Source organism: Pogona vitticeps, chromosome 5 (assembly GCF_051106095.1).
Source record: "Pogona vitticeps strain Pit_001003342236 chromosome 5, PviZW2.1, whole genome shotgun sequence".
In the NCBI taxonomy this organism is placed as follows: Eukaryota; Metazoa; Chordata; class Lepidosauria; order Squamata; family Agamidae; genus Pogona; species Pogona vitticeps.
This window is the reverse complement of record NC_135787.1, coordinates 61899483-61915702: the sequence shown is the minus strand read 5'-3', so window position 1 is coordinate 61915702 and position 16220 is coordinate 61899483. Positions and strand designations below refer to the sequence as shown.

General features: G+C 39.3%; 1 protein-coding gene across 50 annotated transcripts in view; it reads left to right on the top strand.

Annotated features, from left to right (window-relative positions):
* The window catches only part of SORBS2 (sorbin and SH3 domain containing 2), a 237799-nt gene that overhangs the window by 176875 nt on the left and 44704 nt on the right, over nt 1-16220 (top strand). For 27 of the 50 annotated variants that reach the window (XM_073001374.2, XM_078393956.1, XM_078393955.1 and 24 more), the window contains 2 exons: nt 7528-7611; nt 10608-10664. The exons of 19 other annotated variants lie outside the window; for them this stretch is intronic. In XM_073001374.2, the coding sequence (XP_072857475.2) occupies nt 7528-7611; nt 10608-10664 (141 nt within the window). The remainder of the gene's footprint in view (nt 1-7527; nt 7612-10607; nt 10665-16220) is intronic. 4 more of the 50 variants (XM_073001375.2, XM_078393953.1, XM_078393952.1 and 1 more) reach the window with 1 other exon arrangement.

The window sequence follows — 16220 nt, the reverse complement described above, 5'->3', positions numbered from 1 at the left end:
ATTAACACTCATTAAGAAACTGAAGCTTGTATTTCTTTTCCTGTGCCAAGCAATGCGACTGATGTGGGACCAGAAATGCAACCTTTGACCTCTTAACTAGCAGCAATTTGCTACGGAGGCTTACACCATTTGACTGAATGCCCATAAGCATAAGTAAAAAGATTCCAGACGTATTTAAGCAACATAATTAAGACAATAAAAAAATAGCAGTACCCAACCAGGTAAAAAAATCCCTCAGAGGCAGTCATGGTTAAATGTTAATGATCTGTCTGAGTACAGATGATTTTGTCTGCTAAGAGAAAGACAACAGGGAGGGAGCTGTGTGGGATGTTTGTTAATCAACAATCAGGAATAATTCAAATCCATGTCAGCCAATTCTGCTTCACATATTGTACTATTATTATTATTATTATTATTATTATTATTATTATTATTATTATTATTATTATTATTATTATTATTATTATTATTATTATTATTATTATTATTATTGAAATGCAATAAATTGAATGCAGTCATCATCATGTCCTGCCTAGCATATCCTTGGATCCTTGTGAGAGTCAAGGAAAAAGATGCAACCTCAGAATAATTTCAGAGTATGTTTATGGACAGACACTCAGTGGAATCCAAAGAAAGCTGAGGTGATGATATTTGTTACAAGGAAAAACAGGAGTGGCTCTAAGGATTACCATTCCATATAAAGTTCACTCTGCCTTGATAAAATGCAATTCAGCATACACCATCATCCAGGACCATTGTGGAAAGCAGTGTTTTGCCCCTTGGTGAAGGCAAGCCAATACTGTTTAACCAGGATAGAAATGTGAAGAAACATAGACTGCATAGTGACACCAGATCATGAGATAGCATTCATTTCGTGTTAAAGAGGAGAAGACGTCCATACCCTTGGTGACCTGTGTGCCTCATCCCTCTGCTTTCAGGGTGTTATCAACAGTGGATGAGCAGCTTTAATGTCCCTGATCTTGCTCCTTGTGGTTTTTTTATACTTTAAGTCAGACTTGGGCTGGGCAGTCTTTCAAATGGAAAATGCCTATGAAGAGAGGACTGTCACCTCTGAAAAGAGGACATACCCCTATTCCTCACTTGCATGCTTTGTTGTTAAAAGCATGGGATTGAAGCAACCAGTTAATCTGTATTCCTTGCTGCATCTGATTTTGTCTGCATTGCACCTCCTGCTTATTCTCAGTGACGGTTATGTTTAATTGTGGACCCTTTAAGCGTTTGATTAAAGGATGTTACCCCAGAAGTCTACTGATGAGATTTGGAAACTGAATGGCATAACTTTCATGGTGTTTCCTGTTCCACAGTTCTGGTGTTCCATGAATCATTTCTTTAGAACATCTTCTAAATCAGCTAGTATAGAACTGAACTGTTAATGTAACACCAGTATAGAAATCTCCCCTGTGAAACTGAGGTTAATTTTAAAACATTTTATTTGCATAAAGTTAAAAGGCTTTCCTTTTCTGTTGCAACTCTAGAATTGGTGGACAAAGGAAATGCAGTTTACAGTGTGCAATATACTGTTTTCCCCCTAAAATAAGTCAGGTTCTTATATTAATTTTTGCTCCAAAAACGCATTAGGGCTTATTTTTAGGGGATTTTTTTTCATGTACAACAATCTACATATCATTTCTGGTTGCTGCACAGTGGTGGAGGGCGGGGTTTCACTTAACTGGGGCTTATTTTTGGGGTAGGGCTTATATTACGGGCATCTTGAAAAATCATACTAGGGCATATTTTCAGGTTAGATCTTATTTTCAGGGAAACAGGGTAATTGGACTTCTGTCTTTTTATGTTGCATTCATGAAGTTGGAGATTATTTCCTGTTAGTAATACAGATTGAAATCTGACCTTATGCAATAAAGATAAAATGATTACATGGTACTATATTGTGCTGGACAGGGTTACTTTGCATATTTATACAGAAATTGAGAAAGGAAATGCATGAGTTTCCATTTCAGATGCAATGTGCAATATTGTCATGAGTCCACCCAAAATAGGTTTCACATGTTGGATGTGAGACTTAACTTGCATTTCGGCTTTTCCTAATAGAAGGCTACACATTGCTTTACAAGTTCATGGTGAGAATAAAATTAGCAGGTGCAACTCATCTTAGTATAGAGACACAATCCTAGAAAAGGCTTTGTGTACTGGAGTTATGGTGGTCACATGACTAAGGTACAGGAATCTCATAAGAAAGATAGCAGTTCTGCTTCTGCTTGGGGGCAGTGATAGCAGCAGCAATGTTGATAGTGGTGGCAGTGGTTATGATGAAGATCATAGTGTCATCCTTATAAGAAGTAGTTACTGTACAAAATTAGTGAAACAATTGCTCAGCCTCCCTACTCACAATGAAATAAGTAACGTAACATTAAAGGGGAGAGAAAAGGAACATGTTTAAAAATAAAACTAAATATATGCTGAGTGAAATAAAAAAGACTTAAATAAGTTTTCTCTGTATAGTCATCTGTTGAGTATCATGACTGAGATTTCAACTCTGGTATCTCCAACTCGTATGGAAGTCTGAAAGGAGAAAAGAAACATGATGTGGAGGGGTCAAGCATATTCCTCAACTGCCATAGAAAAGTTAGACAGTGCACACCTCCAGTAATAGTTAATGAAGGAAGAGCAAGCAGAAAGATTAGGCTCATTTTCACAAGTCATTATGAGATTAATAGCGTTATATCCAACTCTCGTTCAACATTAGATCCAAAAGCTGTGTACAAGAGACCAGTTTTCATTAGTCTGTCAATTTTGCTATGTCAGGTATCAATCTGCTTTGTACAATGTGTGGCTTCTGTATATTTGATGCGTACAAATTCTGCCAGGTGTTGAATATTAACCTTGTTGGAATCATATCTGCTCATGCAGGAATAACTGGAATCTCACATTCCCACTAGCAGATCTGAGTAGCAGGAAGTGGATTTATTGGACTAACTATATCTTTCTGTTGATACAAAGGAGATATATACTTCTCACTGGTACCAAGTAGATAAATCCTAAACTAATAAACAGCATAGCAAATAAGCAGACCTAGGAGCTCATGGGTTTTATAGTCATGTTTTGTAATATGATGGATAGCTTTGCTCTTAAAAGCTAGTAAAAGAAAGAAAATACCAGACACAAAAATTAAATGGGCCAGAACACAAACATTACACAGAATATAGTGTATTTAAAATATGATAACCTTTCCTCAGGGGATAATACCAATTTAATTCCCTCAGAAACAGACCAGTGCTGACTTTCATTTTCTGTTGTGTGCCATTATGTTGGTTCCAGTTTACGGCAGCCTTATGAATTAACAACCTCCAGATGGTTCTACCATTGACAGCCCTGCACAGGTCTTGCAACTAAAGGGCATAGCTTCTTTTGCCAAGCCAGTCTTTCTCATAATGTCTTCTTTTCTACCTTCAACATTTGCTAGCATTGGAAATGCTGGGAAATAACCTACATTCAGTCATTTTAACTTCTAGTGACTTGATTTAATCTAGAATCCACTAACTTTTGGTAAGTGTAAAACTCTCCTCCCACACCCGATTTAAAATTTATCTCAATTTTTTTCCTGCCAATTTCCTTTCCAGCTTGCATTCTTCAGTGCATAGCAACTGGGAATATCATAGCGGTTCCCAATCTTGAGTCTCCAGATGCTCTTGTATTTAAACTTCCAGAAGCCTTCACTGTTTCACAGTTAGCTGTGCTGGCAGTGATTTCTGAGAGTTGTAGTCTAAGAACATCTGAGGACCCAAGGTTGGGAACCACTGATATAGATGATCTTGATTTTGGTTTTTGATGACACATCCTTACACTTAAGGATTTTTTCTAGTTCCTTCATAGATGCCCCTTCAATGCTCAGTCTTCTTCTAATTGCTTGGCTGCAATCTCCATTCTGATTGATGACTGAACCAAGGTCCAGATATAATTTCTGATTCTTTATTGTCAACATTAAAATTACATAATACTTTTGTAGTCAGTATTTTTTATTTCTTTAAGTTTTGCAATGATCTTGCTTTTCCACTTCTTTCTTTAACCTTTCTTGGTGGTCATTTCCAATCATTGCTATTTTCTCTCAATAATATAGTGTTATCTGATACCTGAAATGATCAATTTTGTTTCCATCAGTTTTCATTTTGTCTAAATCTAATTCCAGTTCTCACCAAATAAATAAGTGCAGTAAGAAAGAAAAACAGAAGACATGTAACGAACCCATAATGACTACCTAATATGCTTTATTATTTATTTTAGATGATCTAAAAGGTGCATGTGTGGGAAGTTGAGGGAGGATTGTGGTCACAAAGGAAGATTATGAACTCTAGCCAATATTTTGTAGGTCAGGAAGATTAGAACTCAGGATGAACTCAGGCTTGCAGGATAGATAAGCATGACAAAAAGAGGTTTTCAATTGTGATTGGAGCTGGCGAAAGAATAAGGGAAGTGATATGTCTGCTGCATGGAGAGGATGAAGCAGTACTGATGAGTGACAGAAAGAGCACCTTTTTTCTTGTTTTCTCCAAAAAAGGGAAAAGAGCTACATAGTAAAAGTAGAAAAAGGGAGACAGTAAAGGGGCTGCTGCCCAAAATAAGTGAAGAGGTTGGTATATGAACATCTAGATACTTTTTAAGTGAATTCAGATCTGCAGAACCAGATGAACTCCATCCAAGGGTACTAAAGGAATGTGTGGAGATTATCTCAGAGGTTCTCTTTACAATCTTTGAGAATTCTTGGAGAAAGGAAGAATAGATGATGTCCCTGAAGCTGGTCAAAAGGCACCCTCATCTTCAAAAAGTTGAAAAAGAAGACAGTGGCAACTAGTGACCAGTCAGGTTGACATCAGGGTGTTGATGTCAATTATTAGAACAAATAATTAATCAGTCATTCTGTGATCATTCAGAAAAGAATGTTTTTAAAGACCCAGTTTATGTTTCTTAATGAGAACTCATGCCAGACTGAGCTTACCTTTTTTATATTGAGTCATAAACCCAGTTGATGAGGCAAATGCTGTAAATATAGTGCATCTTAATTTCAGCAAGCATATTGATGAGATCCAGCTGGCCTGGCAGTAGTACATATGAAGAGGATGCAGAGGACTCTGTAGCACAGAGTGAACATGTGTAACATGGCAGCAAAAAGGTAAATGGAATACTAGGCTGCCACAATAGAAGTATAGTGTGAAAATCAAGAGAAGTAATAATGCTTTGGTCAGACCTCACCTGCAATACTGTGGCTTGTTCTGAGCGCTACTTTTAAGAAGTATATAAACAAGGTAAAACATCTCCAGAGGAGGGGAGTTAAGGATGTAAAACATCTTGTTAAGAACAGTTGAGGATGCTGTGTATGTTTATCCTTCAAAAGAGAAGACTAAGAAGTGATTTGAAAGCTATCTTTAAATATCTGAAGGGTCTGTCATATGTAAGTGGATCAGACTCATTTCTGCTGCAGCTCCAGACAGTAGGAGTGAAAGTCAGTTACAGTTCTGTGATGTAGAAAGTATCCATGTGTGAAACAGAGTAATAAAGAGGAAGATTCTTGCGATAAGCACTCTTAACGAAAATCCTTTAACATGTGTTTTGGGTTGAGCTGATGGAACTCATCTTGAACTTAGCAGAACATGGGCATTTTTCTCCTAGACCTGAAAAAATAAAAGAAGGGAATTCTAACATGACAATTTCCAAATTGGTCTCTAAAAATTAAGACAATTTAATCTCATCTTTTTGCCCAAGAATGGGTCCCAGGGTAGCTTAGACCAGCAAATGTTAAAATGGAATTCATAAAGGTTACAGCCATCATAACAGCAGCAACCACTAAAAGAGCAGATGAAATTATAGTGCCATGCTCAAAAGACAGCCAGCATAGCTTTGGCAACTAGCAAATCAATTTTTCTTGGAATATGGGGTGTGATTAATACAGAGGCTGATGCTGCTTCTATTGGGGATTGTGTTTGCTTACATTTTTTTCAGATGTCCAGTACCTTGAATATGAATGTATTATCTTGAAAGGTGTCATGGATTCTCAAGAGTTGAATAGCTATATGATGCAGCTGTACAACTGTAAAAAGCAGAACTCCTGTTTCTTGCTGCCCTCTGCTGCAAGATCAGTAAATCACAGCAATGTGCCCTATGCCCGTGGGGAACCCATACACACTTATTTTGGTATTTACTATGGTTTCGTGATCCTCTTTTAAAAAGGGAAAGTACAAGTCACAACTTTTAGGGACACAAAGTGAAGCGGGGGAGGGGGAACTTCTGACTCTGCAAATGTTGTAGAGTATAAATCCCCAATGGTTTGTACATGAAGACTGGAGGGAACTGTAATTCAACAACATCTGAATTGCTATGTGTTCCTCATCATTGCATTAAGGACAAACAAGTGATCCTTAGTGAAAATCAACAACTCTGTGAAGTGGATTTGACTGCAAACAAAAATGCCTAGTTCTCCCCAGTCATAGATATATACGGGATGGTTAGAACCCAATCTGTGTCTCCTTGACTGTGTGGAAGAACACTCAGAATCGGCTGTCTGTTGGAGGGAGGAGGTAGCAGGAGGAGGTGGCTAGGTTATTCCGTTCTCCCTGAAGAGATCAGAAGTGCTATCTGATCTACCGCTATTATTTGTATACTTTATTTTGCATTGGCTGAGATTCTGGAGGTGAGTGAATTGTTCCCATGCTATGTATTGCTTCCATGTGCTTGGCTTCGAAATGCAAAATTAACATGCATTTTGGGTGATCCTGAAATTGTGCCAAATCATGTGCGTTTAACTAGCATTGGTTCGTCTGCACAACCTTTTTCTAATTTTTTTTTAAATTAAGAGAGCAAATCATTGATTGAACAAAACTTACAAATCTTTCTCCTCTCACACAGAAGGGCACACTTGAAAACAAGCAAAGAGTGTTTCTGTTTGTTGTACAGCAATGTTCATTTTGAGAAGAGCCATAGCAGTTCTTTACAACCTTAAGAACATAACATAAAAAGAGTCCTGCTGGATCAGGACAAGGGCCCTTCTAGTCCAGCTTCCTGTATCTCACAGTGGCCCCACCAGATGCCTCTGGGAACACACAAGACAACTAGATACTTGTTTCCCAGTACTCCTCCCCTGCATCTGGCATTTTGAGGTACCTTCCTTCTAAGCCTGGAAATTATACATCCCCATCATGGCTTGTAACCTGTGATGGACTTTTCCTCCAGGAATCTGTCCAATCCCCTTTAAATGCATCTAGGCCAGATGTCATCACCACATCCTGTGGCAAGGAGTTCAATATATTTCAAGGGCCATCCTATTTTCTGTCATGTGTGTACACTGGAAAAGAAGGTGTTCAAACAGCCAGTGTGTGGCAACTCTCAAATCACATTTCACCAAGAAATTCCCCTCCTCCATCCCTTTGTTTTTGTTTCACCCTCTTTCTCTTCTATTATTTGTGTTAATGTTTGTGTGTCATCAGTGTGACATGTCATTTCCACCACTTTGATCAGTGTGTGCCTTTTCCTTCCCTTTTTCCTTCACAATTCTTCCAGACTGATCGCATAAACCCAGATGACATAGATTTAGAAAATGAACCCTGGTATAAATTCTTTTCAGAGCTGGAGTTTGGACGCCCGGTAAGTGAGGCTAGAATATTAATTTATAGAATTTAGGAGTATAAAATGCAAATCACACACTTCTAGATCCAAATGCCAAGATTCCAAATATGTTTTAGTCAATTAAAAGAGGAATAATTGATGCACACTATCATCAGTGTTAATGGATGCTCTGTATATCACAGTTGCCATATATAAATTTTACTTTTCTGGAAGAGCAAAATCCAACCAGTATTAAAAGCAAATTTCCTATGAACAGTTAGCCAAATTAAACTACCAGCTAAGTCTCCTCTATTTTTGCTAAATGAATCCTATAACCTCCTGAGATATTGATGTAGTCATTAATTTGAATGTGCTGATGGTTCAGGCTAATTATCAGAAAGTGATCTAAGTTACAAATGAAAAACAATACATTACAATCTGTGTTATAGTTTTCATTATCATTGCTTTACCATTAATATAATTCCAGCACATAGTTATGTAAGATCTTGGCTCTCTACTGCAGAATGGCAAAGCTGCTTAAAATGAAAGGGCTAAATCCAGCTTTATGCTATTGATATCAAAATAGCATGATGGAACTTTCTCCCTTCTCTGTCAGCCCTCTTTACTGCATGGAAACCAGCTCTAGGGGATTTTCTAGCACTCTAGAGCATGCTTTGGGAATGTTTCAGATGAGGGGGGTGGGTGCAAAGAGGAGGAGGAAGCAGTTCCATCCACCACCCTAACAGATAATGACCTTTGAGAAAGGACTCTCTTATCTCACATCACTCTTATGGTGTCAGACACCAGTAGTCTGATGTTGTTATCTCCCAAGAAAAAAATGAAGAGCACTGAAGAACTGCTCCAGATATTGCAAGAGTAACTGCCACCAGGACACATGCGTGCCTTCTGCTTCTGTTACTGCGTTGCTGCTGTGATGGGGACCTTGAGCAAATATATCTACAAGTGTCAGATGGCCATCAGTGTGGTGGGTCTTAGCTTGCTCAAGGTCCAATTGCCAGCGAATTAAAGCTGTTTTCTATCCTAGTGGTTGCCTTTGTGTACATGTGCCAAACTGCTCTTAATTGCTCCTCACTCAATTCTAAGATAACTGGACCAGATCTCCTGCTTGTTGCATTTGAAGTGATGTCTGGAATACACATATTTAAAGAGCCAGATATTGGCCCAAATCCAATGGGGATGTCTGCTGGCAGAAGTAGAGGGGTGAAGTCACCCTCCCTCTTCACAGCTGCTCCTTTCACCCTGTAAACCTGCCCCATAGGGCTGGGAAATGCTCTGGAGTAGGTTTTCCATGCCAAAGAGGGCTGCAGTGGGGAAATGGCATTGTCTTAGTGCTACCACAGGTGTAGCCTTGGATCCAGTCCATTGGCATACTCAGAAAGCATACAATGAAGAGGCTTCACCATTCTTGCTTCAACTGTCCCCAAATGCAGTCCAGACAGAATGCATCTTATCTGCCATTCTCTCATTTTCCCCTCATTATGCTAAGCACTGCTCAACTTTCTTGTCCAGAGAAAGAATAGTCACATTAGAATAAAGGTAGCCAATACCAAATCACATGTGAGAACTAAAATAGTTATTTCTCTTGTTTAAAATAAAGAATATCACTGAGCAGTAACTGTTAGCAGTTTAATGTTGGGATGCCATGACATGTTGCCAGAATCAGTCTTTCTATCATAGTATAATGGCGTAGATTCACTTAATTCTCAGTTCACTGGGTGGTTAAGTTGTTCCATGAGAGCCTGATCTGTTCATCATATGTTTTTGTCACAAGGACTTTTACATGTCTTTATTACATCTCAGTGGAATCTGTAGAAAAACTAAACTTTTTGCTAAAGGTTTAGCCTGCCCATAAAAGCAGCGCCTACATCACATACTGTCTCCTCCGCAGAACCATATTGCAGAGCATCCCTCTGTCATAACGTTACAGCGTTCTGAACTTTCCTGTCTCTGGTCTGCATAATTAGCTACCAACAGAGCTAGAACATGGTAAAATTAGATCTAGATCTAGATCAAAAATGCCCAACCTTGGATCTCCAGATGTTCTTGGACTAAAACTCCCAGTTGTCTTCACTACCAGCTGTGCTGGCCAGGATTTCTGGGAGTTGTAGTCCAAGAATATCTGGGGATCCAAGTTTGAGAACCACTGATCTAGATGTTACAGAAGAGAATGTGGAACTAGATCTGTGCCTGCCATTTGTGGTTCCTTTGAACCCTAGATCTCATCTCGGGCATTTAATTTCCCAGATGTTTAATAATTTGTTCTGTTCAAAGTTAAGGGGATCCATTATTTGTGCTTTATATCTTCTTATTCACGTGAATAGGAAGTTATCATTATTTGTCCTTGATACCTTCCTATTCACGTGACATAAACCAGCTTTAGGAGGCTTTAATCTAGTTCCCAAGAGAGTTCATATCCAGCAGGGTTGGGGAAATGTGGCTATCCAGATTGTGTTAAACTTCAGCTCCCATGAGCCCTAAACAGTATAGCCAGTGGCCCATCAACATTTGGAGAGCTGTGCTTTTGCCAACTCTGATCCCCATAGAACAAGAGCACAGATGACTTCCATCAATGGTGCTCACATTCCACTACCAACTTTTACTCAAACCTAACAAATGAATTGAGGGAACAGAGTGTACCAGAAGGTTAATCATCAGTACCCCACTGACATCCAGACATCTAACTCTAAATGCAGAAGAAACCTAAACAGGAGTCAACAATTATATTTTTTAAAAAAATCCCTGACATTCTGCTCTTTTACCAGGTTTAAGGGTGTCCCTTTTACTTGAACTAACAGTTTACTAACTGCTACAAATGAAGAGTCATTAAGGTGGTTGGATAGTTACTATCACACATTCTCTACCCACATCTGTTCTTCCCATTTTGTGATGTTTGTGCCACTCTTGTAATCTGTCGACACTCAGTTTCTAACTATGTCACCTTCTCCATATGTTTCATTCCTTGCTGTCATTGATTCTCCTCCATTCCATCTTGCAATTCTGCTTATATGATGCAGCCTCCTAAAAAGCTTTTGGATTATGTTCAAGACCATCCTCCAGGTCTTTCCAATGAGGTAAATCAAGCATGTTTCTTCTATAGATTATTAAATTTGGAAACAACTGAAGAGTTGCAATTGTGGGTTCTCTTTGATTTGGTTGCTCTGTAATGTTCACCTAAACAACTTTGCATTTAAAAAAATAACTTTACGTACAATTCTAATTTGTTTCTTTGTTTCTAGCACATTGATGTATGCAGAAGCCCAACTATTTATACTAGAAGTAAGAATGTGCTATCCATCAAACCATCAGTAGCAATCCTAGCCTTATAACCATGTTGCCCAAGCAATAGTGTTTTTTTAATAAATTCATCTTTGTTAAAAGTAGACATTGCATTAAAGATTAGGCAACAGGCAACCTATAAATTGCACGTAGTGCATAGGAGCATAATTGCATTTCCCCAAGTCTATTATTATTATTCAAAAACTCCAGTCAAAATTATAAAAACATTGACTGGTATTGTATAACAGATATGTTTTTTATTATTATTATTATTATTATTATTATTATTATTATTATTATTATTATTATTATTAACATATCCCTATTATTATTTATTTATTTATTTATTTAACTTATATGGCAGGAGGTGGGGGCTTGGGGAGGTTGCCTGTCTCTGATCTCAATATATGGAGAATATTCAAAGTCCTTAATACAAGTTCTGAGGAGTTAACAGGAAATGGATGCAACAAGAATATGAATGACTGAGATCAGGTGTTGAGGTTTCCATGAAAGTGCATCCTTTACCAAAAAAAGAGTGGTGATGTTGGTAAAAAACATCCTTGGCTCTTTTGTCACACAGCCAATCCAGGTTCAGATTAGAGTGGAAGGGAATTCCCAGATGGTTCTTCAGGAGGAGACCAGCTCTATCAGGAAAGAGGTGAAGTCTAGATCTAAGATTCTCAGATACCTAATCAATAATGCTTCCATGTTATCTGTAATAAATTTGGGAGTCTTTTGGATTAAGGACTGTCTGGATTATGTAATAGCTGTTTCAATAGTTTATGATATGTCAACACTGGACAGCCCAACATCTGTCTGTTGTATTGCTTCATCCAGCCTGGTACCTTTTATGACTACCGATTTCAGGATGTACTTGAGCACAATATGTTAAGAAGAGGAGATATTGTCAATCTAAAGCCAAAATGTGATTTAGCTAATATGCTTCACATGCACTTGTAAAAGTCAACTCACAAACCACTTCTGAATAGATTTCTATGTGTAGAACTCGTCTTCTGGATAGCTTGCTATATCAATATTTTAAAATTGTCTCAATCATGATTTGCTGTGCCCTAAATTATGAGCAGGATGTACCATTGAACAAGGAATGCTGAGTTGCACAATTGCTCTGGAGAGAGGTGGAAACTTATTGTTTTGGCTTCTAAAGGGGGTGAAATGACAAAATAGAAGCATATTTAGTTGGGAGCATGCTTTGTTGGGGTGTTGCTTTGATGCACTATGGAAATAAGCAAATACCTTATGGTTGCACTGGCTGTTCTTTGAACATATTTCAATATATTGTGAACATTAAAAAATAGATAATGTGTTTGGTGCTCTGCAACTAGAAGACTGAACTGGAAACAAGTCCCCAGTTCCAGCTTTGCCTCAGTCACTGAATCACTAGAGGCAGTGCTGTCACGAGCCCAAGAGAGGAAGAGAAGCATTGCCCATGTTCCCTGGGCACAATGCACAATACTCATGGAGAGGCAAGGGAAGAGGTGCCTTCCTTCTATTGGCCACTACTACCTCCCTGCCTCCATAGCACCACTGGCTGTCATGTCCTCAGGGCAAAGGCTTTGCAGTGAAAGGTGGCCTTAAAAATAATCACTTGTAACAGACTCTGGTTTTTGGTCATTCCACCCTGCCATGGCTTAGCCTCAAGACCTTGAGGCATTATTCCTTGAGGCATTATTGTCATGTCTGGCTGCAAAGAAGAGGGGGCAAGTGACAGAAGAAAGATGGCAGCAGTGATGACATTTGCAGTAGAAACACTCCTTCTGTTCTCCCAAGCATTTTGCCTCCAGAGGAGACTGCCTCGTTCCGGCTAAATCACTGGCCTTGACTCGGGGGGGGGGGGGGTAGGATGAGGTGGTCTTGGGCAAATTACAATTTCTTGGTCTACTCCTGAACTCTCATTTGTCATATTTACATGTAAGTAGTGGCGTACCTCAGAGAAGAGATGTAAAGCGTTACTGAAATACTGTTTGTGAAATATTGTGAAGGTTCTGAACACACTGCAGAATTGATAAATATAATCATTATCTCATGGTCAGGTTTACTGAGATAAATGGACATTGCAGTATTAATGTCACAGGACAACTGTTCTCAGTTACATTCAAATATTGAATGTTACATTATCAAGCCAAACTGCCATGGACCCACACTAAAGTATTTCTTTTCGCTTTTGGAAATTTAATTTGGTAATTAATTTTTCATTTTCAAATGACAGCCATATCAAACTGATTAGCAGCTGGGTTTTTTTAGCAGTGTATAATGAGCCAAATTGTATGCCAGATGAGCAGAAATCCTTAGGAAGACAATATTTCCCTGAGACAGTAAAATCAACAAGAAATGTCTTTGCACCTAGCTTGAAAGAATAGGTGGTGGTGGTGTTTTTAAATAAAAAGCATACAGTTAAAATGGTGATGCTGTCTTTTGTTGCTAATTCTGAGCTGGACTGGTTTATATCAGGCCCATTTCTATGCATGCAAAAGATATGGAGAGCCCCACCAAAAGGATATAAATCCACATAACGGAAAAGAAGTTATTTGAAAGAACGCTGAGTCATTATCTGCAGTTATTAAAACAGCATTGTCACCAACATTTTCCCACTTCAGAATAGAAGGCAAATGTGGAAGCTCTTGCAGTTCTAAGGCAAAAAATATTTACTAATGCCTGGTATATTTAAGATTAACCTAATTCTTTTGGTTGGTACAGTTTTCATTTCTTCTCATCCCGATTTAAAATGTAGTGATCAGTTTGAAGAACAAAATGTCTGGTATTTTCTCAAAAGTACAATTAGGCTATAACAAAATGATATTACAATGATGTTACATAAATAAAATAAAATCATCTGGACATGTTTTTGTAAAACAAGGTGGCATACCTAAGACATCCCATCCTTGTATATCTTTCATCTGCTCTAATTTGCATGTGTTTGTGATGAAACAAATAGATTTAGACTGATGCCCCCAATTGTTATCTCTTGATCTTCTGCTGTTGGATTGTAATGGGACCTTCCTAGGGCCTGTAGTTAGGGAGCAACAGAAAAAAAATTGTTGCTGCCCCATAGAGCACAAATATTTCTCATAGTCCACTTGTATTATTCCTAATTACTTCTGGCAAATGGGTTTGAAATCTAGCTACTGTAAAAGCAAAATCAAAGCATGCTGCTTATATACTGCCCGCAGCACTTAAAGCACTTTCTGAGCAGTTTGCAATTTAATTATGCAGGCTACATATTGCACACACCCCTCCACAAGCAAGCTGGGTACTCAATTTACTGACTTTGGAAGGTTAAGTCAACCTTGAGCTGGCTATCTAAGCCCAGCAGGATCAAACTCAGGTCATGAGCAGAGTATTGACTGCAGTACTGCAGTTTAACCAGCCCTGAATTAATTATTAAGCAAAATAAACATGTGCTTAGGGGCATCAACAAGGGATGGAGGCACCACAGGGTTTTTTCCCCCCAATGCCATATTTACCATGGAACATGGTGCAAATGGTGCACCCTCCTTAACCTCAGTTCTCCCCTCCCTCCTCCCTCCCTTAAGAGCCCCGAGAAAACCACCTCTCTACCCAAAGCAATTAAGCATAAACTAAAAAGACTCACCTAGCAAGAAAATCCATGTTTTGAGTGAAATGATCAATCCCCATTATTACTTGGTGTGTGTTTGTTTTTTGTTTTTTACTTCTGTGTTTGGGAGGTTGGCTGGGGATAGGTATTTTAAAAACTGCTGGTCTTTTAGACCTATGGCCTCTGTACCATATGTGCAAGCCAAAGAAATAACAGCCACTGCTAAAAATGTCCCAAAGGGGTTTTTAAGTAGAGATGGGGATGAATCGCCATTTTGGTGAGTCATCATGCTTCATGATCCATCAAAATTGACGAAGCACGAATATCCTCCCCATGAACCAATGAAGCACAAATATATTTATCGGTTCGTGGCGAGGGTCTACAAAAAAGCTGACCCGTCCAGCCCCACAACCTTCTCCTCTGCCCCAGCCTCCGCAGTCACCATCCAGCACCACTTGCTGCAGTGGCCTCCACCACTATGGCCTGCCTTAAGGGAATCTAGCCTGCCCTTTGCAAAGATGGTGGCTGCAGCTTCCCTGCCTAAGAGAAGCTGCAGCTGCCATCTCTGCAAAGGGCAGCCTGAATTCCCTTAAAGCAGGCTAAGGGAATCCAGCTGCCCTTTGCAAAGATGGTGGCTACAACTTCCCTGCCCTAAAAGAAGCTGCAGCCACCATCTTTGCAAAGGGCAGCCAGTGTCCATAATGGCAGGCTTTGGCTGCGGAGGCCACCACAGCAGTGGCAGTAGATGGCAGCAGCGGCAGCAGACAGTGGTGGATAGCAGCAGCAGCTAAGGTAGGAAGGGGATGGGGAATAGGCTGTAGGGGTGGGTGGCTGTAGGGCTGGCTGGCTGCCTATTCGCCCGCCGATCAGCTGATCAGCAGACCCATAGGCAGAATGGGAAAGCCATAAGAATGGGCGACAAATAAAAATGGGGAAATATTCATCCCTTCGTATTTGTCGGGGTCTCTGCAACTGACAAATATAAGGGGAATGAACTTAACGAATCAGCAATTTTCAACAAATATCACAATCCATTTTTTTTAATTCATCCCCATGTCTAGTTTTAAGCTCTTATTTGAGCCTTTCAGTTTAGAGATTCTGATAAAATCTGTCTACATTAATCAAAGCATAAAAGTGCAAGATTTGGCTAGAAGCTGATAATTTGATTGTCCATATGATTTTACATACAATATGTGGTTCTTTTTTTCCACATGCTATACAATTACCATATTTTCATACATAAAGGTAAAGGTTCCCCTTGACAATTTTTGTCCAGTCGTGTCCGACTCTAGGGGGTGGCGCTCATCCCGCTCTTCAAGCCATAGAGCCAGCGTTATGTCCGAAGACAATCTTCCGTGGTCACATGGCCAGTGTGATTTAGACACGGAACGCTGTTTACCTTCCCACCGAGATGGTACCTATTTATCTACTCGCATTTGCATGCTTTCGAATCGCTAGGTTGGCGGAAGCTGGGACAAGCAACGGGCGCTCACTCCGTCACGTGGATTCGATCTTACGACTGCTTGGTCTTCTGACCCTGCAGCACAGGCTTCTGCGGTTTAGCCCACAGCGCCACCACTTCATACATATAATATATGCATTATATGGGTTTTTTTAAGCTGTGGTCCCCACCACATGTTATATTCATCCATAGCACCATAACATTTAGGATGTATAAAAGTCTTAATTCAGCCCTGAGTTTAATCACTGTGCCACGAGACTCCCCCTTTTTAGAATATTTTTTAATTAAGAGGAAAAACCAGAGAAAAAGATACCA